This window comes from Cyprinodon tularosa, unplaced genomic scaffold, assembly GCF_016077235.1.
Source record: "Cyprinodon tularosa strain WSP-4 unplaced genomic scaffold, ASM1607723v1 ctg515, whole genome shotgun sequence".
NCBI lineage: Eukaryota > Metazoa > Chordata > Actinopteri > Cyprinodontiformes > Cyprinodontidae > Cyprinodon > Cyprinodon tularosa.
The window spans coordinates 398,397-420,773 of record NW_024039247.1 but is presented as its reverse complement, the minus strand read 5'-3'; the positions used below and the strand labels follow the sequence as shown (position 1 = coordinate 420,773).

General features: G+C 38.6%; 2 protein-coding genes across 2 annotated transcripts; one reads left to right on the top strand and one right to left on the bottom strand.

Annotated features, from left to right (window-relative positions):
* The first annotated feature begins 8,002 nt into the window (after window positions 1–8,002).
* Window positions 8,003–12,561, top strand: ch25hl3 (cholesterol 25-hydroxylase like 3). The gene is made up of 2 exons (XM_038303639.1): window positions 8,003–8,634; window positions 11,506–12,561. Exons 1-2 carry the CDS (start codon window positions 8,168–8,170, stop codon window positions 11,873–11,875), a joined length of 837 nt encoding a protein of 278 aa, XP_038159567.1. The 5' UTR covers window positions 8,003–8,167; the 3' UTR covers window positions 11,876–12,561.
* Window positions 12,562–18,669: 6,108 nt separating this feature from the next.
* bmp10 (bone morphogenetic protein 10) lies at window positions 18,670–22,117 on the bottom strand. The gene is made up of 2 exons (XM_038303635.1): window positions 21,269–22,117; window positions 18,670–20,901 (listed from the first exon to the last, which is right to left on the bottom strand). Exons 1-2 carry the CDS (start codon window positions 21,675–21,677, stop codon window positions 19,844–19,846), a joined length of 1,467 nt encoding a protein of 488 aa, XP_038159563.1. The 5' UTR covers window positions 21,678–22,117; the 3' UTR covers window positions 18,670–19,843.
* Window positions 22,118–22,377: the final 260 nt, after the last annotated feature.

The window sequence follows — 22,377 nt, the reverse complement described above, 5'->3', positions numbered from 1 at the left end:
TGCATATGTAAAATATTTTATTAGTAATTTCTTTCTGCAGGTCTATTTTGTTATAGGAAAGTATTACAATATTCAAACCTGCAATTTAGCCAAATATGTAAATCAGAGCTGGACCACCAGACATATTTTGTCTTTACAGAATTAAACTGTTAAAAATGCATACAAGGGCACAATGCAACCTTTTAGTGTACTGTAATCTATAAAAAAGAATGTCTGCCTGGTTTGCTGTACTGACAGTGGAGATGGAGACGGTCCATTCAGAAAAGCAGAGCTGCTGCATCAAACTTTAACGTGGAACTGCAGGAAAAAAAAGAACAAAAGCAAACATTTTATTAATGCATGTCACCATGAGAAAAGCCTACTCTGTTTGTGTCTTAGTGTATTTTGTAAGTACCTATATACATTTTCATTACATTATTTTTGTTCTCTTTTGTTCACAGCAGCAGTTTTCTGTTAGCCATGTCTTTAAAAATGTTAATAACAGGGGCGTTGCTAGGCACAAAGCTTTACTGGGGCACTGGCCCCCTACCGCATATGCCCCTCCTGCCATACACAAATACAGACAAGCACACTGATATTTTCCTACCAAAATTACCAGTTGAGATATTAATGAGTGTAAGAGCATATTTGTTTTAACAAACATGAACATTTTCAACATTGCAGCTATAAAAAATAAGACATCAACAACTTTGATTTCCTTATACACATTCTGAAGTAATCATTAATTCCTAGGTTTCTGAGTTTTATTTCAGGGTAAAGTTTAACTCAACCCGAACTAAGTTTTTCTCTTATTTATTGAGCATTAAAGTGTACCTCCTATTTTTCACTTTTGCAAAGCGGTCAATCACTAGACTGTGACTCAGCTTAGAAAGTTCTTCCTTTTCAACTGATAAAATAGCAAGATGATGGAGCCTGTCTTGTCCCATTGTGCACCTCAGCCAAGTGTGGATCCTTCTCAACACACTGAATGACCTTTCACAACTCCAGCTGTTGACTGGGATTGTGAGGGAGATCTGGATGACCTGCGTTAGTGTGGGGCAGGGGCGCAGATAGGTTTTTGAAACTGTGGGGGACAGTTAAAAGAAAATGTGACGAACTTGAGAGGACCGTGGCAACCAGCGGAGCTCCAAAGCTGACGGCAGCTTCGGAGCTCCGCTGGTTGCCAAGTTGCCAAGTCAACTTGGCTGGTTGCCAAGTTGACTCTCTAGGACACACCCCCTCCTCATTTGCATAATGAGGCATAAATGCATAGAGAAATGTAAAAAGGGCAGAGAGAAATAAACAGCGGCGAAGAAATAACTAAGGTAAAAAAATACAGAGGAAGAATAAAACAGACAAAAATATTATAACATGCACATAAATCAATACTTAAAAATATAAGTAATTAAAAAATAAAGTTGAAGATTATAAAGGACAGAAAAATAAATAAGGTAAATATTACAAAGGCAAATAAATAAAGAAGCTAATTAAGAGTTGTATACATTTATGTCTCACTTTTTTGTTGGCAATTAATTGTATGCTTATACATTTATTGAGCATTTATTTATTTCTGTATTTATTTTTAAATATGGCAGAGTTGGTCCTTCATAGGGTCTGTTCTATATGTTGTCTCCTCAATTCAGGGGGCCCCATGCCTGTCTTTGCCTAAGGCCCCAAATTTCCTAAATCCGCCCTGTGTAGTGGAATTTGTCTAGCTTTGAAGTTCGTTTTTCTCATGATTCAACCTGTAACAACCTAAACCATTTGGCTTGGCATAAATACGGATTCAAGTAGCCTACTGTAGCCTACACATTTCTGAAAGACCCCCAACAACTCCAGAAAAGGTCGGAACAGTCGACTTAAATAAATAAATGCCAGTCGATTCCCCCTGGCTCCCGCCTTATGACATTGGCACCTCTCTTCACGCTATTCTCACTGACCGTCTCTACTCTTTTTTCCACGGCGACATCGAACAGACAACCAAAAAAATGCAAGGTGATATGATACCGCAATGAACAGTTTACTTACAGTTGGTGCTTTTCGAAAAAAGGATGCAATTGTTTTCTGTTTTTTCGGTTTGGCTGGCCTCATGTTGATGTCCGGACTCCGGAATTGGGAACTGTCCCGCCACTACTGTCTGTCTGAGTAACCATGGAAACCAGGCTCGAGACGTAAATGCCAGAGACAAGATAACTTTTAGATTAGAATCTCTACGACGCAGGCAGCCTGCAGTTAAACAAAACGATTGCCCGTCTATGATCTGACTGTTTTATGTTGTTGTTGCAAAGCAGTAAATTAGACAAAGCTTTTTTGATTTTCTGTGAGTTTCGCCGTATGTTTTTTTTTTTTTTTTATAAAAGTGGGGGGGACGGATTGAGGGTCATTCGAATCTGTGTACGTCAGAACACCCCTGACGTACACGCTATCTGCGCCCTTGGTGTGGGGAACATGGTGTTATCAAGCAAGTTGAAAACACACTGCATATCCTTGATGACAAGGCTTTCTTTTTCAACCATAAAAAGCTTTCAAACCATTTTGAATTGAATGAAAGTTTTTTTTACTCCAAATTTGTGCTGGGGATAGTGGGACAACTTCACTTGTTTAGGACCATCATGCTTTCCCTCTAAGTCACTAATGTCCCCTTCTTGTTTGTGGACGCTGGTTGTTGCATCCTCATTACCTTCATGGTCCTGTCTCTCCCCTGTCTCTTGCCTGTCAGTCTCGCCTCCTCCTCCCTTTCCTACTCCAGCACCTTCATTCTCATTCTCTACAGCAAACATTAAAAAAACGTAAATTTATAATTATGTAAATATCTATCATATTGCTTATAACGTCCCTAATGTAACTGCTTAGCTTAAATCACTAATTCATCACGGGACCTTACCTCCCTCTTTCTCATCTTGTTTTATTGCTTCCCTGTCTCTGCTTCGTGTGAGGAATTTCCTGATAACCATCTACAAACCAATGCAGTAATTTTCAGTTAGTAGCCTATAAAGCATGTGGTTTCACTGGGAAAATAATAAAAATGTCAGGTAAGAAACGTTACCAGAACAACGTTTCTTACCGGTCAATTAAAAAAAAAAAAAAAAAAATGCGCCGCACAGTGTCCCATCCAACTCAGTTGAGAGCAGCGTGTTAATTTACCTGCAGTTCATGCAGTGACATGCGCTGACGTGGGGGCGCTAATACATCCTCAATTTGGAGTTAACAACACACTTGCTGCGCATTTGAGTAGAAATATACGTCTCCTTCCGTTGGAAGTATCTAAATTGATGCATTAAAAAAATGTATCACTGTTGCAAATATTCACGAGATTTATACTGGGGCACAGCTCATTTATACGGGGGTACGTGCCCCAGTAAATGGGGTCTGGCGACGCCAATGGTTAATAACCTCACTGTGAATGATTGGTACATCCTTCTCGATTGCCAACAAAAGAATGTCTGACAACCGATCCTCCTTGCATAAGCTGCGCAGTTTTGTTTTCACCAGCTTCATACATTATATCTATCATATATCTATCATGGTAGTTCTGGATGAGTTCTCCTTCAAGATACATTTACCTAACGCTAGAATAAATGAAATGTACATCATGCAGCAAAGGAAATTAGAAAATCAGACATATATCCATTATGGACGGGCGATGTGCCCCTACTGCATAAGTAATACTGAAGAATGTCCTACTATCATTAACGACACAGGGAAGCTTTTTAGTTATCTTGCTTTGCTAGCAAAGTCATTAGCTAGCAGCTAGCTCATAGCACAAGAACAACAGCCTAATGTCTGTATGATAAAAAATACTGAATCGATAGATAAGAACAGCTTTTCCTCACCTGGCTCTCTCCTCTCGCTCAGTAATTCTTCCGAGAAAGGCCGTTTAAACCGCTACTCTTTGCTAAAGTAGAGAAATTATACATGTTCAAGGTTTTCCGTTGTCTGACAAGTAGGAAGCCTACTCCAGTATTTTCACCAAAAATTATGTTTTTTAATTCACAAAAAAACTGTTCTGTAATCATTACAGAACAGTTTTTTGTGAATTAAAAAACATAATTTTCAATGTAAAAGACTAAAAGCACAGAGTAAACAGTGTTTTAGATCAAACAATACTGCATCATCCATGGGGCTCATTTGGTTTCACTTACATGTCTATTCAGGTTGACATTGGAGAGGCGGTGCAGACTGAAGACATAGCCATCCGTCCGATCATGGTTGATCTTGCTTAGGGCCAAATGAGCAGCGGCCACAGTGTAATGTGGAATATTCGCTACCTTTAGCTCCGCAGTTAGCCGCCTTATCTGACTGTGCGAGAGGCTAGTGCGTCGTCACCGGCAAAAGGTCAAAGGTAACAATGTGACCGGAGGGCTTACTGTATTGTTTTTCTCATAGATATCCATAATAAAGGCTAGATGTCTTACGGCGGAGTCTCAAACGGCATCACCGGCGGCCATCTTACCTCAGGCAGGCTTTCTGTTGTGCTCTGTGGTACCTAATGTAAGGTGAGTGATCAGCACGAACACAAATACTCTTATCTCACTGAATTCTTGACGGATTTACAAACAGTTTGGTTTCTTACAAACATTATGAACGTGGCTATTATTCTTGATGCTTGAACATGTCAAAATTGCAGATTTACTGACACCAATAACAATTGTATGACAATTAATCTTTGGTGTAAATTACAATATTTGTGGATGTGGTTGTAGTTATTAGTTGGCTAATAACAATAATCTGAGTGTTGTTATATTTTCATTATTAGCCTAACGTTAGCTGGCTAATAACAAGAAGCTGCAAAGTGAGACCTAACGCTAGTAAGTTAGCAGCTAACGTTACAGTTTAGCTAGCTGCTAACGTTAACCAGCAACTTTACATCAGTGGAAGAGGCAGAATTGAACATGATTTCCAATCGATTTGGTTTGTCAACACATCTTACATTATGTTACAGGAATTTGCTGGGTTTATTAAAAGGAAGATGCCAGACTTTTGCTATGACATAATAGTATTACAAGATTGTTGTTGACTCAAAGCTTTTATAAGTTTGTATTAGTTTCCTTTGGACAACTTAAAGATGGTGTTGTGCCAAACATTTTTAACTTTCCAGCTCATCTTCAAAGGGCATGTGTATCATTGAAATTTAATCACATATTGATATACCAATCTTATACACCGTGAATTGTTGTTGGTCACTTTTGTTTTTGTTTCTGCAGGTTATATAATGTGTAAGCAGGAGGAGAAGATCTTCCATCCCCGTTTGCTGACATTCCTGCACTAGTACATGACCACAGCTACCTTCCTGTCCGCTTTGATGGCCTTGTGGACAACGCTCTCTTGTACATTATACAGAAGCTCAATAAAACCTTCCTTTTCAAAGGGCATTAGCCAAGCTATGTTTTTTGGGTCATTTTTTAAATCTCTGTCTTCCATGTGTATACCATCACAGTAGTGTAGTTGGGGATTTCAACATGCTACATCTATATATACTTGTGAAGGGGACTATTGTACCAATTTTAATAGCAAATAAATGTCACTTTTATAATGGTTTAAAAATAGGAACTTTTGTGTAATTACCCCTGATATAATATATTAATCCGAATAGTCTACATGAAACTTCAAAGTGTTACCTTTAATTTGAAACCTGGATTATGCTGCTACACCAAGAGGTTGCCACACAATAAGCCTTTTTTGTCAGTATTTCATATTTTATTATAACAATAATATTCATATTATAAAAGTATGTATGTAAATATAAATAAATTAGGACTGTGAAATAATTAATCACACCCAAATAAAAGTGTTTATTTATATATATATATATATATATACATATTTATATATACATATTTATATATATATATATACATATTTATATATACATATTTATATATATATACATATATATATAAATATGTATATATATATATACATATTTATATATATACATATTTTTATATATATATATACACATATTTATACATGTATAGATATCTATCTATATATCATGTTGCCATTCAGTACACTGAGTTTTAATAGCATATATTGATTTAACATAAATACCTTGTGCATGTGTATATTTATTGCACCTGTATGTTCTATTCAATGTTCTTTTCATATGAAATTCCATGGTTATAATTATTCATAAGTGTGCAGTTTCATAACTACATGTCTGACTTTTGTTTAACAAACCAAACAGTTTGAGAATCGTTAGACAATTGAGGAAGTTATGGTTATTTAAGTACATGCGCCTTTAAAACACAATGTTACGAATGAGCGAGCTGCCTGTGGCAAGATGGCCGCCACGTGCGGACGTCGACCCCCATTGGCCAGCAGCGCGGACGAGACATCTAGCCTTTATTATGGATATCTATGGTTTTTCTTGCCAAAAAAAAGATAATAATAATAATTTCAGTACATGTGTCAAATAAAAAAAAAAAAAAAAAAAAAAAGGGACCAAAAGGGCACATTGGGATCATGGAGCAAAAGGGGCAGGTGCTCAAGCCCCCTTAGCCCCCCCCTCTGCACGTGCCTGCGTTGCAATGTCGCTTTGAAGGATTTCAGACTTCAGCCGACAATAAGGTTGTGGCTGGTGGACAACCAGCCACAGCTGTGTGTGGTCCTGGGGGTCAAAAGGAAACTAAAAGCATCAGAAGCACCTCATGCCTCTTTTCTTCAGTTAAAGTCAGTTATGAAGATTCAATGCTAAGACTGAAACCTGAAACCACTTCTGACTAAACACAAAAACTTCCCATTTGCAAAAAATAGAAAAAAAAAAATCCCATCTGTGACCTTTAGAAATTGATTATGTGGACTGGGTGGACAAAATGGGACTTTTTGGGACACGTTCCTCTTTATTCTGTACAGCATAAAACCAGCACAGCATTAAAGCAAGGATTCTGCTTTCTAGCTATAAATCTCAGATATTATTTCCCCTTGTGTTTTGTGTAGAAAGATAATCAAAACCCTTCGAAATGGAAAAAAAGGTTTTTGCATGGCTTAAGCCTGAAATGACAGTAAACGGGTTTATGCTAAAAATCTTGTAGTTGAATGAAACTATTCTGTAAAGGGAAAACCAAAAGTCCTAAACCACAAAAGACAGATTTAGTTAAATATTTGGTTTTCTCAGTCAGGTTGTCTTTTTTTTTAAATAAATAAATTTCATCCCCTGAAAATGTTAAGACAAAACAAAAGACATCTGTAAGGGAGCAACTAATTTTACACGACAATTCTATTCATGTATTCTTACACTGAAAACAAATCTAGCCGGTGGTTGTTTTAGTTGGTGGGTTGCTTTTTTCAGCTGTCTAAGACTTCAGTGGTTGAGTAATCAGTCTTTTCTGCTTTACTTCAGCTCAACCCTGTGGGGTTTTTTTTTTTGGTTTTGGATCAAGTTCTGAAGAAGTGCCGGCGTCTGGTGAAACCGACTCTGTGGCTTTGGACACATTTGAATCTTTGCCAGCTGTGACTGAATCTATTTAAGGATTTAAAAATGTTTATATAAAAATATAAGAGACATCTAATTATTTTGAATTTGGAGTTCAGAAATAAAAAAAACCCACACAGATTATTTCTGGGAAGTAGCCAAATGTTTTCTTTGGACTAAATATCTTGAGAAAACGTAGTTGTGATGATGAGTCAGCAGATCCTGCAGTGATCCTATATTTACTCACCATAATTCTATGTAAATATCATTTTGGCCTCCCCCATTGAGGAGCAGTTTCACAATTCATCATTTATTATGTAAACCTGGATTACATGACATCTGTATTTAATTTACTTTTCCACCAGTTTCTCAAGGAGGCATTTTAAAAGGGGTTGGAGGCAGTTATTTCTAGTAAATTCAACCACATAAATGCAAAATGGTGTAATCATTTCTCACCTTTAGAAGAATAGGTCTATTTATTTTCCTGAAACTTGTGACATTCGAGATTCTAATAGTGAATTCTCTGTAATGGCCTAAAACTAATGATCTAATCTTTATTCATGGTCTGAATTCCCCTACCTTTCCAGCCACCAGCTGAGGTGGTGCCATTGCTCAATAAGACAGACGTGTTGAATTATAGCATGTGGGCCCGGGGCCCCTCCTACCCTACTGTAGTGTGGGGTGACTCAGGATCCTCCAGCAGAAGCCTGTTCAGTGAGCGGAGGAAGGCGAAGAAAAAACTCTCAAAGAGAAGAAAAGCCAGGCGCGCAAGGGATGTTATGTAATGTGACAGACAAAAGGATGACTGACCCCATCCAGGAGCTCGGGGATCCACATGCGCCCATCCTGCAGGGTCTGTGGGAGAGCGTGAGAGCAGGGCAGCGTCACATCCAGCTTTCTCCTTACCTGGCCGCATCCTGCGCCTTCCTGACTCACCTGGCGCTCTGTGCGCCTTTCTTCTTTCTGGACGCGCTGGGGCGCGTGTGTCAGCGCGTCCGCTCCTGGAGGATCGCGGCAGGCTCCGGGCCCCCGCCGTCCCTCCAGCGGTGGTTCCAGTGTTTCTGCAGGGTCCTCTTCAAATACACCACAGCGGTGCTGCCAGCAGCGGCGCTCCTCCAGCTGCTGAGAAGCCCCAACTTTCCGGAGCTGGCCCCTACATGCTGGCAGCTGTTTGTGGAGGTGCTGGCATGCTTCCTGCTGTTTGACACGCTCTTCTTTATATGGCACTACTCTATGCACAGGTGAGAAATATGTTTATTCTGTTAAAGAGTCTACTTTAAAATGCAGTTATGCAAATTGTAAACATATCAGCAGATAAACACATGGATGCATGTTTTTAAAATAAATAAAACGCTGCTGCACCATTACCAGATCTAATGTGTTTAAGCATTGTAAGGGAAGCATTGTGTGGACAGTCTTCCAACATTAAATGCTGAAAGAGAATTGGCCCAAGGTCCTGTTGGACTTACAGGCAGGCTACAGTGATCAGATGCTGATTTATGGTGTTAGGAACCTTAATACTAACGTTACTAGTTACTTCTCCAAAAACATAATAGTAACTTAGCTACTGTATAATAATTTGAGACCGGTCAATGTAACCTTGCAGTATTTTTCTAATCTAAACTAAGAATTTGGATAACTTTCCAGTTATTGGAACTTTAAATTGAACTGTAACTAAATAAATGTATGTAAAACGTTTGATATTATTCAATGAACAGATTGATGGAAAAAAAAAATGTAAACATTGTATATTCTGCAGCATTTTGGTGAGTGTGATTGGTAAAGGCTGCAATATATTGATGTCAATAGGATTATGTTTTATGTTTATGAAATAACAAAGCAAATTACATGCTAGAATTTACAGTTTTGCACACAGAGAGGCTTTAAGAGGCTATGAAATAGATATGAATCTGAAAAAAATGCAACTTGAAAAACTTAATCATAGTTTAAAAAGTACAGAGCAAAACATTCCCACAACATACTAATTCGAGCCCAAACTTGTTCTCATGATGTACTTATTTATGGCCCCAATATACAGTGCACTCAACATTCTATATATACCCCTCAAAGAGTGCTCCTTCTGTAGGAGCAGCAACAAACCAACATGATAGACAAACATAGTCTGATCGAGTTTTATTTTAGGTGTATGATAAGCTGTATAGAGATTCTGATCAGCCTGGCTTTGCAAGGTTTTCTCATCACAACCAGGTATGAATGATGCGCTGATGTGTGCAGGATTGCTCAGTTAAATAACACCACCTGGCACCTGTTATCTATGTTGGTCTCGAACATTTCAGGTTTCAGCTCAAATTCCATTTAAAGGAGGGAGGGATGCAAATGATAATTGATAATGTGGTAAGTGCAGAGATCCACAATGAAGTAGAAAACAATTTTTAACAGGGAGGCAGATGTGATCATTACCTAGAGAAGATGCAGGCACATGAGAAAGAGAAGAGAGAGGACCCTCTCTTTTAGAGTGAACAGTTTTAAATGACAGAATAAAACCTATCACCTAAGATGACTTGGAGCCTCATAAACCTCAGAGTGATTTCTAGATCATTAACTGAAGCTGGGTTTCATCAAATCTCAAGGGGTCAGAGATTATTTCCATCTGGAGTGGCACTTTACGCACGCAGGGCTTGTTACGCATTACGCAAAATCCAGCAACTGATTTTTAATATCAGTTTGTTTCTGTTCTCCTATAACCTTTGTCTTCATCATTCCCAGCAGCAGCGATGTCTGGCTCTGACTGGATCTTCTGTGTTACTTGGCAGCACAGGGGGCCTCAAAGTGCACTTTTACACATGTTCAATGTGTAAAAGTGTAAAATTCTGGTGAACTGTAAAGTGCCTTGAGATGGCATGTGTTGTGAATTGGTGCTATGTAAATAAACTGAGTAAAAAGTTAAAAAACAATCCACTGGACTTTTTTTCCCAAGTTTGAAGACGTTTCGCTCCTTATCCAGGAAGCTTTCTCAATTCAAAATGTCTGGAGTAGCATGGAGTTCTATGCTCATAAAGGGGGCCCAAACAAAAGCCTTTTCTAAGCCATAACAAGGCTTTTGTTATGGCAAAATGTCTTGAAAAACAATGTCCAGTGTTTTTTTTTTTTTTTTACTTTTTTGGAATGACTATGACCTGGATGACTGGGAATCTTCACCAGCATGATTTGGAAGTCGAATATCTAGTACCTGGTCAGTGAAACCATAATGAGCCACTCAACAGGTATTTGTGGAATAAAATGTAGTCAGTGCTGCACTGCATTAAGGATGAACATCAAGTTCAGCAATAATAATAATAATAGTTTTCTCTCTACGTAACTAAAACTCCCAAAAGTCAGGGGTCATTGAGTCCTGAGCTGATGCAGCTGGATAAATTAAACTTCTTATTTCATCCTTTCATTTAGAAAGAGCCCACTGTTCTTGTATTACAGTAATTAATCAATGAATGTCAGAGTTTGTGGAGCTTAACTGATCCTAAGTGGAAACAAGGTTCTGAAACAAAGAGAAATATCAGCTGTGCTGCTTCCATCTGCACCTTTGTTTAAAGATGTTGAAGATCAGCCTGTTTTTCAGTGTAGTCCAGTTTCTCTGACTGTGACTTTTTTTTTTTTTTAACCAGAGGTCCTTCTCTTGCCAAGAAACTAAATCAAATTAAATTTGGTACTTCAAGATCATGTGCGAGTCTTAGCTATAGGTTTGAGTCACAGTTTTTAGTTTATGATCAAAGATAGAAAAGTTATTGACAGTGAGCCCATTATTAGCATAACCATTGTGTTATTCTATGTTTTGCTAATGACACTGCTCTCATTGAGGAGAGTGTCATTTTTTTGTTTCCTTAAAATTATTACACATGGAAGAATCTCAAAAGAGAAAAAAAAAATCGGATTCAAACACAATAAAGCACCATACCCACCTTTCATGTGTACAAGAAAGACATATAAACACGTGTAGCAGTACCTCCACTTGGGTATTGTGATGATTTAGTAGATAATTTTGTGATTATTGAAATGTAATTATTATTTAAATGAAGCACTGAGACCTGACCTATTGAATGCATTTTCTCCATGGACCACAAAGTTACTGATCCAAACATGTTTGTGTTCTTTATCAGGGTTCCATGGTTGTATCGGACCGTCCATCAAATGCACCACCAGCACCACGTCCCTTTCGCGTTGGCAGCCCAGGATGCTAGCTCAGCTGAGCTACTGTCGCTGCTACTGCTTGCTTTGGGCAGTGCCTGGATGCTGGGCTGCCACCCACTCAGTGAAGCACTGTTCCACTTCCTCAACAGCTGGATGGCAGTGGAGGACCACTGTGGCTACAACCTGCCCTGGGCTCTGCACAAGCTGCTTCCCTGTATGGGAGGAGCCCCCTATCACCAGGCCCATCACAATAAGCAGAATACCAACTTTGCCCCCTACTTTACTCACTGGGATTTTCTTTTTGGTACCTACTGTGCATCAGTGCAACATTCAGAATGAGACAACTTTGTGGTTTTATAAAGTGAACGCTCAAGTCAAAGACATCCATCCATCCATCTTCTATCACTTGTCCGTCATGGTCACAGGGGGCTGATACCTAAGATGAGGTATACCCTGAACAGCTCACTATTCCATCACATGGATATATAACCATGCACACACACACTCGCATCTAAAGTCAATTTAGAGATGGCAATCAACCCAATAGTCCTGTTGTTGCAGTGCTGCCCAGAAAGAAACTGAGTATGTTGAAGAGGGCATGTGGATTTCATGCAGAAAGACCTCAGGCCACAAACTGAACATAGGAGCTTTCTGCAAGGCAATGGTGCTACAAACTGTACCACCCTGAAGGCCAAGTTGCAGAAAATGAAGGACAAATCAATAAAGCTGGGATAACCTAACTGTTAACCATACAAGAGTTTGTTATATGTACATACGTTTGTAATAGATAAGAGTGTGGCTACTGTGATATGAAGAGTATTTTGAATGGCTTGTTGGCATGTTTGCGGGGGGAAGACTGTATGAGAACGTCGGGAAGAAGAGCAAAACATTTTAATGGGGTGAAAAAAAACTATAATCACCGACATGAGTATGAAATTTTGTAATTGGGGATCAAATCAGTAGATGCATTTACTGAAAATATATATAAAATAAAAGCATTTTAATTGAATCATCTACAACTAAAATACTACTCCCATTAGTGTTTCCTCTACTCTAAAACATGGCAGTATCTTACGCTGGTGAAGATTGTCAGTCATCCAGTCATTAGTCATTCAAAGTAAAAAATAAATAAAAAATCACCAGGACTTTGTTTTCCAAGTTTGAAGATGTTTCGCTTCCCATCTCGGAAGCTATTTTAATTCAAAATGTCAGAATTAGCGTCGAGTTACAAGCTTTATAGAGTAGCCCAAACAAAGCCTTGTTTTGGCTTAGACAACATACAAATTTAACCAGAAGAATGGGTCCACCCCTTAGGAATGGGGAGTCGATTCAGGTCTTTGTTAGCCTGCAATACCCAATACTGGTTTATGCCTCTGAAAGGGGGTCATTAGGGTCATTGTTGGCATTGCGATGGGGGTTGAGGAGAAATAATTTCTACTGCTGCATTGTAGGTTTTTCTCTCTTAACATAAATGGCTTCCTTCACACCCCTTTCAAACCACCTGTCTTCTTTGTCCAAAATCTAAACATTCTGGTCCTCACAAAAATGTCCTTTGTCCATAAAGTGTAGATGGAAACCGAGTCAGGTAGCTCTCCTGTGTTGAGCCATGCGTCTGTGGAGAGGTTGTTTGGTTTCTCCAATATAAAGATCAGAGCATTCCTCACTGCACTGAACTGCATACATCACTCCGCTCATCTTAGGTACCTAGCAGTACTTTCTGTTACTGTCCTGAATATTAAATAAAATAATGTTATATTATAAAAATTTAGATCTTTCCACAGATTAAAAGAGATAATTATTGTCCACAAATCTAAATTTAGATTAATGGACGCAAAGTTGATAATTTTATAACTGCTGTTTAATAACTTGGAGGAATCAGCAATGTGTTTTTTTTTTGTACTAAATAAATAAAGGTCCTTTAAACTCTGCCAAGGTATTTCTGTTTTTTTATTTGGAGCAAAAATTTACAGTAATTAAGATTACTGAAAATAGTATTAAATAGACCTTAAATCTAGTGAGAAAATCAAAGCTGATCTGCGATGGACTGGCAACCTGTCCAGGGTGTACCCCGCCTCTCGCCCATTGACTGCTGGAGATAGGCACCAGCACCCCTCGCGACCCCAATTGGGACAAGCGTGTAAGATAATGAATGGATGGAAATCAAAGCTGATGTTTCAAACTTTCTTTCATTTATCAGTAAGGATCCTCAGCTGCACAACACAAGGGGGCGCCACCTCCTTGTAGATGGAACATTTAAATCAGCAAAATAACATTTGTTGATGGTGTCACACATCGATATTGCCCCTCTGTTGTTGTCCATACTGCTCCCTGAAAAAAGGCTCCAATCAGAATCTGCTATATTAATTTTGTCTTAGTGTGTTTCTTTTATTACTGCTACTTTTATGTACCAATTTATTTAGTGTTTAATGCTTGATAATTTGTATCTCATAATTGTGTATAACAATGATGGGTGTTGTAGATACATTTGATATTGTAAATATGTTTTCACCTCCTCTTTAGCACATTTACTATTTCAAAAAACCCTCAGAGAATAAAAATATTTATTTTGTGAATCCATTCAAAATTTTGCCATTTGCCTCCCTGTTGATCTATTGAGAGAATTGTTTTTGAGGTTTCTAGTTAGGTTAGGCTTCAAACTTTCCTTTTTGCTTATAGTTAGATTTGCTCACGTTGTCCTGAGTTAAGCAAAACATTTCATAGCATTTTAACCCTTTTCAAATCAGATTATTTTATAGATTACCCAGTGTTATGAATTTTTGCATTTAAAGTATTTCCTTTTTCAATACTATGAATTTATCTCCATTAATTCTCTTATGGTCTAATTATTAATACCTACTATTTTAACTTATTGAATCACACTGAGCCTGGTTCTACTGGAGATATCTTTCTGTTAAAAGGGAGTTTTTCTCTCAACTGTTGCTACAAGCATGGTTAGTTTAAGGGATTGCTGAAGTGTCAATGAGTGGATGCAATCAGCTGGTTCTTTGATAGAAAACTTTGAAATTTGGCGCTTTATAAATAAACTGAATTGAAATTGAATTGAAAACTTAACTTCGATCCATAAAAGGAGTAACTGGGGTTCTTTTTAAAAGAGAATACATTAAAATAAAGCAACTTTTTCTCATTTCAAGTTTCATTTCAAGGGATCAATTTTTAAAGGTCCCAATGGGTAAACCTTTCAATTTGAGTAGCTTTGCTACTCAACTAACATCGTGGAGGGTCTGACACTTTCACCACTCTGAAGATTTCTTCTCTTTTCTTCAAATTGACTTTACTGTGACATATGTATACTAGAGGTAAGAAGAAGAGAATCTGATAACCAAACTAGAACACTCAAAGCTATTTTCTCCATAGATCTATGGTGGTTCCTATAGTGTGATCAAAGTATAAGAAGGTAAACTAGACTTTGTGTTTCCTTTTTTTTATAAGTTTTGTTTTTTTCGACTGCAGTCAGTAATCTAGGTGCACTGGGCTTCTCTGCTGTCTGATCTTTACATTAAGCCAGTTCCTTGTGATTCACACACTTCTGCTCTTTTAGGTCAGAAAAGGATTAGAATGATTGGCCAAGGACAGGTTTTTTTGCACCTCATCATTGAAGCTACGCCAAAAATATAAAGAACTCTGCATTATGCCAGCAATGAGGAAAACTGAGTCCTGTAAATGGGAACAAAGGAAAATAATGACGGAATGTCAAGCATTTCTTAAATAGCAACATGACGTCCAAACAGTTGGAAAAAGCCTTTCAATGCAAACACAGCAAATACATTTTAACCTAAAAGATCAAAAATAGAATTTGACAAGGACTGAGAATAACTGAGATAATAGGGTTTCTGTAAAAGAGTCTAACATTCAAATTTAATACATCTGGTGTAGGCACATCATGAGTTAGGAGAAAGAGATATGTAATGGGGTGCACACACACATCACACATTTTGAGGGGGAAAAAAGACAGTGTGAAAATACAAAAAGAGCTTAAATGACCTCTTTTTGCTAGTTATTTATACAACCCTATTCAGGTCTCAGACGTGCCATGGGCATACATTCCTGGGCAATATTTATCTGGATTTACACTTAAACATTAGTGTCTCCTTTTATAAATTAAGTTCTGAACAACAGAAAATCTGCAGCTTTTAAATAAAAAAGAAACAACCATTGAACTCTGAATTCTTGGAAGAATGTTCCTTCAATTTAGAATCCCTATTGGCCCTAAAGTTATTACTTGTTATGAAGAAACAAATGTTCCTGTGGGGTTCCTAAGAGCTGCATAATTTTGCCAAACCTAAACAGAACATCTGTATTTAATGACCAACACTTTCAACAAGCTTAAAGTAATTGTGCAACAACCAATCCAAGCTGTTGAAAGGTGCAGGAGCATTTGGAGGTAATTTTGCATGTGAACATGGAGCAGGGATTGAGCAAACTGTGCTTTTCCTGGGAAAAAAAAAAGTTTCTAGAACATAGTGAGAGATGAGTTGGTGGGTGGCGGAGTTGCCAAGAGATGAAACGATAAAAATCACGACCCAAAGCAGGAAACAATCAGGCCCTATTACAGACCCCACGTCAGAGTTAGGGCGAGTCTTGCAGCTTTGGGTGGCACCAAAAACACACGTTCACAGCGAGAGGCACGTCGATCCCCAGGAGCAGGCGTCATGATGTCAGGCTGAGAATTTCAGGATTTTGAAGAACTTTTTAATTGTCTGCTCAATAACTTCTGCTTGAATTGTTTACCTTTTGTGTGCTTCTGAACATATTGTGTGTGTGAACATATTGGTTGTAACCTGCAGTGTAACAACGGACTGACAGCCTCGAATGTTTTTGACACAGACACCCTCTTCAAAACAAGAACTTGAAAAAGCCCAGAGCAAGCCTAAGCCATCCTTATCAGCAGACCACATGCTGCAAACTTCCCATTTCAACATCTCCCCACTATGGCTGCCATCAGAAGACAAAGGCCAGATTCATATTTCTTCTAGATTTCTGTAAATATCCAATTAGAGAGCCTGAAATAGATGAGCCCTCTTCTTTTTACACTCACAAAGTTTGTGAAACTGTAGTCATTAACCTTTCTCGATAGCCTTTGCTTATATAGATTTTTTTCCAACTGTTTTCATTCAGAAACAAAAAAACATGCACTTGTCTTTATTGGACCTTTGCCAGTTTACAGTTGCAGAGATGTAGCATCCAGTCAGGACATGAATTGTTAGTATAGAGTACCATTAAAACCTCAAACTCCAATGATTTACAGTATTAAAAGTAAGTAAATATAGTTTTATATATATATATATATATATATATATATATATATATATATATATATATATATATATATATATATATATATATATATATATATATATATATATATATATTTATTTATTTTATTTTATTTTATTTTATTTTATTTTTTTATGGGTCCACCAAGAAAATTTCGCAAAAATTTTTTGCAAACTTTCAAGCAATTCTTCTACGAACAAAAACTTGAATAATATTAGTCCACAGTTTAGGGTTTGGCTCACAGGTTGGAATTATTGAACAAAAAGAATAAAATATATGGGTAGGAATGCAAAGAAAGTTAGGGATAGACTAAAACCGATTAGTAACTCCAAACTCCTGCGTGCTGGTCCTGGTAGCTATCTTTTTCTGTGCATGTGTACTTTCAGGCATATATATGAGGTGAGCTACAGTTTCAGACAGTCATTGAAGCTCATCTTTCTCACCATGGTTCTTTGAAAATGGTCGAGGATCATAATGAAAAAAGTGTCTACGAAGTGTATGAAAAGAAAAGAAAGGCCTCAGAAGAGGCAGATATATATTGGAATTATGCACAGTGAAGGAGGCGTTAAGTGACCATCTGTCCAAATGGTAGATTAATTGAAGTTGCTATAAACTATATAGTCCACACTCTATATAGTGATTGAGGGATTTAGGGTTTAGGGCAGACTTTCAGGCACAGTAAGATTGTATGAGCCATGAGAACAGCAACTTTTAAACAGAGCGTGCACGAGGAGAAATTAGCTTTCAAGAAATTCACAAAAACCCTCCAGAATACCTTTAAGGCAGTTGTTATTTTAAAGTTGTCTTTAAAATTATTGTCCCAATGAGTGATGCTGATTCACATAATCCAGAGGGGAAAAGAAGCTACTATTAGGGTGCCTATCATATGATTTATGACAGATGAGTGAAAATATTGTTAATAAAAAAATGAAAATTCACCAAAACCCAAGGGAATCTATTTAAGCTCACAACCCATGACTTCACTGCCAAAATAAAATGATGTTAAGGCTTGGATAAAGTTTGTTGCATAAGTTTTGAACATGTCAGGGATACTTTAGAATAATATAGGACAACCCAGTCCAGGTCACTGACTTTTCAATAATCTTCTCTCTGGCTGATGTAGTCTGTGTTAATATTGACACGAACTGTTTATCGAACCACTTCACTGTATCCTAATGACGCATATCTTAAGAAATTGATATACTCCTGATCAAAATCTTAAGATTGTTTATAAAATTGTAAGCTTTTGCAATGTGCCCTATTGGATCTTGAGAGGGTTTTTCGTAACTATTCAAAACACTAAAATAAGAAAGAGAAGCAAGAGAAAAAATCTTTTAAGCACCCAATGTTTTTTTAAACAACAATCTGAAATAATCAATTTATCAGCTGGTCAACAATTCAAGACCAAGATTTCCACCTGGAAATATGTAATTGGTTCCATATCCTCCTCATAGCTGTCTACAGCCTGTCAGTGTCGGTGAAGACAACAGGCCCCCGTTTTCTTCATTAGAATGCCTTCCCCTTATTTCCCATGGTTTCTTTGTTTGTGTGTTGAACATGAACTATGACCTTAGAGCTGATATCGGTGGTATGAATGATCTGAATGTCAGCAATGCCTTCTGTGTCTGCTCCAACAGCTTCATCATGATATAATGGCAAAGACAGCTGACAGTTCAAGACACTCCGAGTGATGCTAGAGAAAGTAAAATAAAAATATTTCTATCACGGTATACATCAAAACCTGATGTCACTAAAAATGTTAACTCCTAAAACTATATGAAATATGCATCTTAATATTACACCTTATATTATTGAGACAGTGACAAACAGTTATTGGAGTACTTTTTTATTTATTTTACAACTGTTAACATTTCTCTTCCCAACAAAATATAACTTGTGCTGCAATTGCATTGTCATAAGCATAAAATCTCTATTCTCACTTACAAATATACATATGTAATCATTTACTCTGTTGTAGAAATTAATAAATTAGAACAATAAATAGTATTTTATTTGACACAAGCAGCAGACACGACAAATGGCTTATAACAAAGGGAAGTATTTCTTTTAGGAAATTTATATTGCGTGTTCGGATTCTCTGCCACATTTATCTCAGATTTAAAGTCAGTTTTTGATCAAAATGTTTTCAAAAAGTAATCGATTACTTAATTAAATGTAGAATCGCCAGAGTAACACAAGTCAGTTAGATGAAAAATTTGCTTTGAAACTCCGACAATCCCTGGACCACTTCTTCACTTTCCAATGTCACTACTGCATCAAAGGTTACCCTGAATGGCCTCAAGTCCACCAGGCCTTAGTGGTGGTGCACATATTTTTCAACCACCAACACCTTGCTATCACAGTGATTCCTGGGAGTGGAAAATAGCCATGTGAATTGGGAAGCAGGATCAAGATAAACAACCACTTCCAACCGGACCTCAGCACAGAGCTCACGTATCAGACAGTAGCTGGGCCTGTAGAGTTCACGGCTTGTCAGGTTGCCAGAGACAGGGCATTTCACCTTACCAAGGCACATGAAGTGCTGATTAGTGTTTGCATTGCATGGGGAGGCCAGAGATAAGTAGAGAGGAAGACAGATGTCAGGGGAGCAAAGAGGAAGGAGGATGACTGACCCACTCATTCCCACCGGTCTGTGCTGATTGAAAAAAAGGCTCAGTTGATTCAGAAATCCTTTTTCAGTATTAGGAACTAAACTGGCTGTAGATCTGTTGTACAGCTCTACAACTAGTGACTAAAATTCATGCCTCTCCACTTCAAAATTAAGTACTTGTTTTATTTTATGGTTAAAAAATACAAGTTTGCCCTCTTGCAGGGCACAAATGTTCATCAGTTTTAGATGAGCACTTCTGGTCTCACAGTTTAAATCTTGAGATTCCTTTCACCGTCTCTTTCACTTCTCAGAGATTTTGGCTCAATTTCTTGCTGTTTGTGTTTCGTATCTTCCTGTTGTGGTAAGACTTTTCAGAGTATTTGAATATCTGTCTGCATGGACTATCTGCAGCCGCACTCTGCTACCACCATTCCCTCATAATTGTACTTGTAGGTGACCACGCCTTTTTCATCCAGGTAGAGCAGGGAGATGGGCTCTAATTTGGTGGGCACGCAACAGGCTCGTGCAGCCTTCTGGGGACTGTTGATGTTTACCAGAGTCTGGATTATGGCATGTTTGGTAGGTGTGACATGCTTTGTCAATGGGTATGAACAAATGCCGGCACATTCAAAGGCGTCATAACCACTGGGTGCAAGGATCCAGCTATCCCAGCCAATGTCCTTAAATTCTACATACAGAGATTGCTTCTTGCAGTGATTTCCTTTGGCATTACGGCGAATGCGGGATGTCGTGTCATAGATAAGGTTGGAACGCATCTGGATAAGATCTTCCTCATCTGGTTCAGCCTCATTCCTATCCTCACCCCAAAGCCCACCACTTTCTGTCCCATAGTCATTTTGAAGAACGGCACTCGAGGTCTCGTGGTCAATCATCTCGTTCAACTCACGCTTGTCATCACGGTGATCACTGCTCTGATCATCAGAAAAAACAATTAGGAGGGGTTTATGTTTTTCCTCTGGGCTATTTTCAATCCTCATGTCATCTTCAGCTGGACCCTCATCTTTGCTGGTCCCTTTCATACTCTCAGCATTTTCTTCATTAGCAATGCTGGAAATGTGCACCTCCAATCGGTGTGTTGTTGCTCCATCAGATTTACTCCAACGCTGCACGGCAGCAGTTAAGTCAAAAGCTTCCCAGCCATTATCTGTCCCAAACACCTGACGTGAAGCCAGTTCCAAAACATCAGTCCGCTTGCCTATCTCTGCAAACTCGTCTCCCCTCATTAGCTTTTCGGCTGTCATGTTAAACCAGTCATGCGATGTCAGTTCATAGATGGTGACCTTACGGTCAACACCGGCGTAGAGGTGTCGGTCAGTCTGTACAAGGGTGTATAGGCGTAGTTCAGCTGCCGTGATGCGCTCGTGATGGGGGATTGACACATTGAAGAGCAGCGGGTGGCGTCTCACCCCTCCAACACCCATGTCACTTGGATTTAAATCTAGGCAAAGAAAAGGCAATGGAGGTTAGAGCTCTGTGTTGCATCTGTTTTTTATTTTATTTTTTTTTACAAAATTTCCGCTGAACTGGGAATATATAGGCAGATATCCCAAAGCAAAATACATTTACCTTCTATCTTATTCAAACTAAGCACCAAACTTGCACAAAAATAATATTGGCAATTACTAAAGTCAAAGTTTTGTACACAAGTAGAAAAAACTAACACTGGTACAAGCTTGCAAAAATAGCAAAAATGGAAGAAACTACTTCTCCCTAAGTTTCACTATGGAAATCCCTTTGATTTTTAACACAAACTAGCACATATATATATTTTTTTTATTCCAACCAATCATGTAGTGAGACCTTACCTTCATTTTTGAAACTGCGTATGATGTTGGCTGTGGGCATGGCAGTATGGTCATTAGCAAAGCGGTTGTACAGCTCCATCATGTACTCAGGTGGATCCTCTCGTGCACTTCCAGGTTGCAGGGATGAAGGACCCATAACGGACAGATTAAATGTCCTCAGAAACTGCTCTTTCAGACTCTCCAGTAGATTTTGCATCTTCGTGCTATCATCTTGCTCCAACAGCATTGGATCCACCACCCCTCCATGCCCGTCACCCAGTCCTGGGGCAGGACGATATCTTTGATGAGCGTTAGAGATGGGGCTGCTGTTTCCAAACAGAGGCTCCTGTAGCAGTAGGAAGGAAAACAGCAAGAACAACGTCTTGGATGTGCAAATGGTTCCCAGTTGAGAGACCCAAATGCTCGCCATGGGAGAAAAAAATCTGCAGCAATTTAGTCTATGCCAATGGCCTAGAGATCTGCTCAAGCAAAAAGGCCAGAAAATAATTCTGTATCGTCCAAGAGTTTAATCAAGGTGGAATTAGTTTATCTACAGCCTGAACAATGCACCAGCTGAAGAGACATTGACCCTTGCATTGACTAACTTGAATCGCTCTTTAGGGATGTGTTCTCCTAGTGCTCCTCTCCAGATGTCGCAATAATTATTCTCATGCGCACCTTTTGAAGTTCCTTGCAACAGGACGGTGGTTGCGTTGACAGGGTGGCCAAGGCTTGCCTTTGTCTATCCGACTCATCTCTGTTGCGTCCTCTTCTCTGTCAGACTCTGCCTGTGCTTGCCTCTCTTCCTTGCTCTGGGTTTCTGTCCCTTATCTGTGATATGGTGGGCTTCACATTGGACAGTGCTTATGGTCTCTTTGTGGTGTGTGTGTGTGTGTGTGCCTGCCTGCTCTCTAACTTTGTGTGATGCAGTAGCCTGTGTGTTATCTCACAGTTTCCTTAATGAGGATTTTGTAAACACCGTCCTTTAGCCTCGTCCTTGTGGAAGGGCTATTTTGTTTTAGTGGGCGTTCCGGGGATAATACCCCTCATTTGTTTATTTTCTTTGTAAATGATGGAGTTCTCTGAGCGGCTATCCTGGCTACATTGGGCATTTCGTTTTGACAAAGTAC

Bases quoted from the DNA above. Each gene is read 5' to 3' on its own strand.
- bmp10 (XM_038303635.1), bottom strand. From the start codon at position 21,677: ATGGCGAGCATTTGGGTCTCTCAACTGGGAACCATTTGCACATCCAAG. The intron at 20,902-21,268 runs GTAAGGTCTCAC...TTCTTTGCCTAG, and splicing joins ACGCAGTTTCAAAAATGAAG to ATTTAAATCCAAGTGACATG.
- ch25hl3 (XM_038303639.1), top strand. From the start codon at position 8,168: ATGTTATGTAATGTGACAGACAAAAGGATGACTGACCCCATCCAGGAG. The intron at 8,635-11,505 runs GTGAGAAATATG...GTTCTTTATCAG, and splicing joins TGGCACTACTCTATGCACAG to GGTTCCATGGTTGTATCGGA.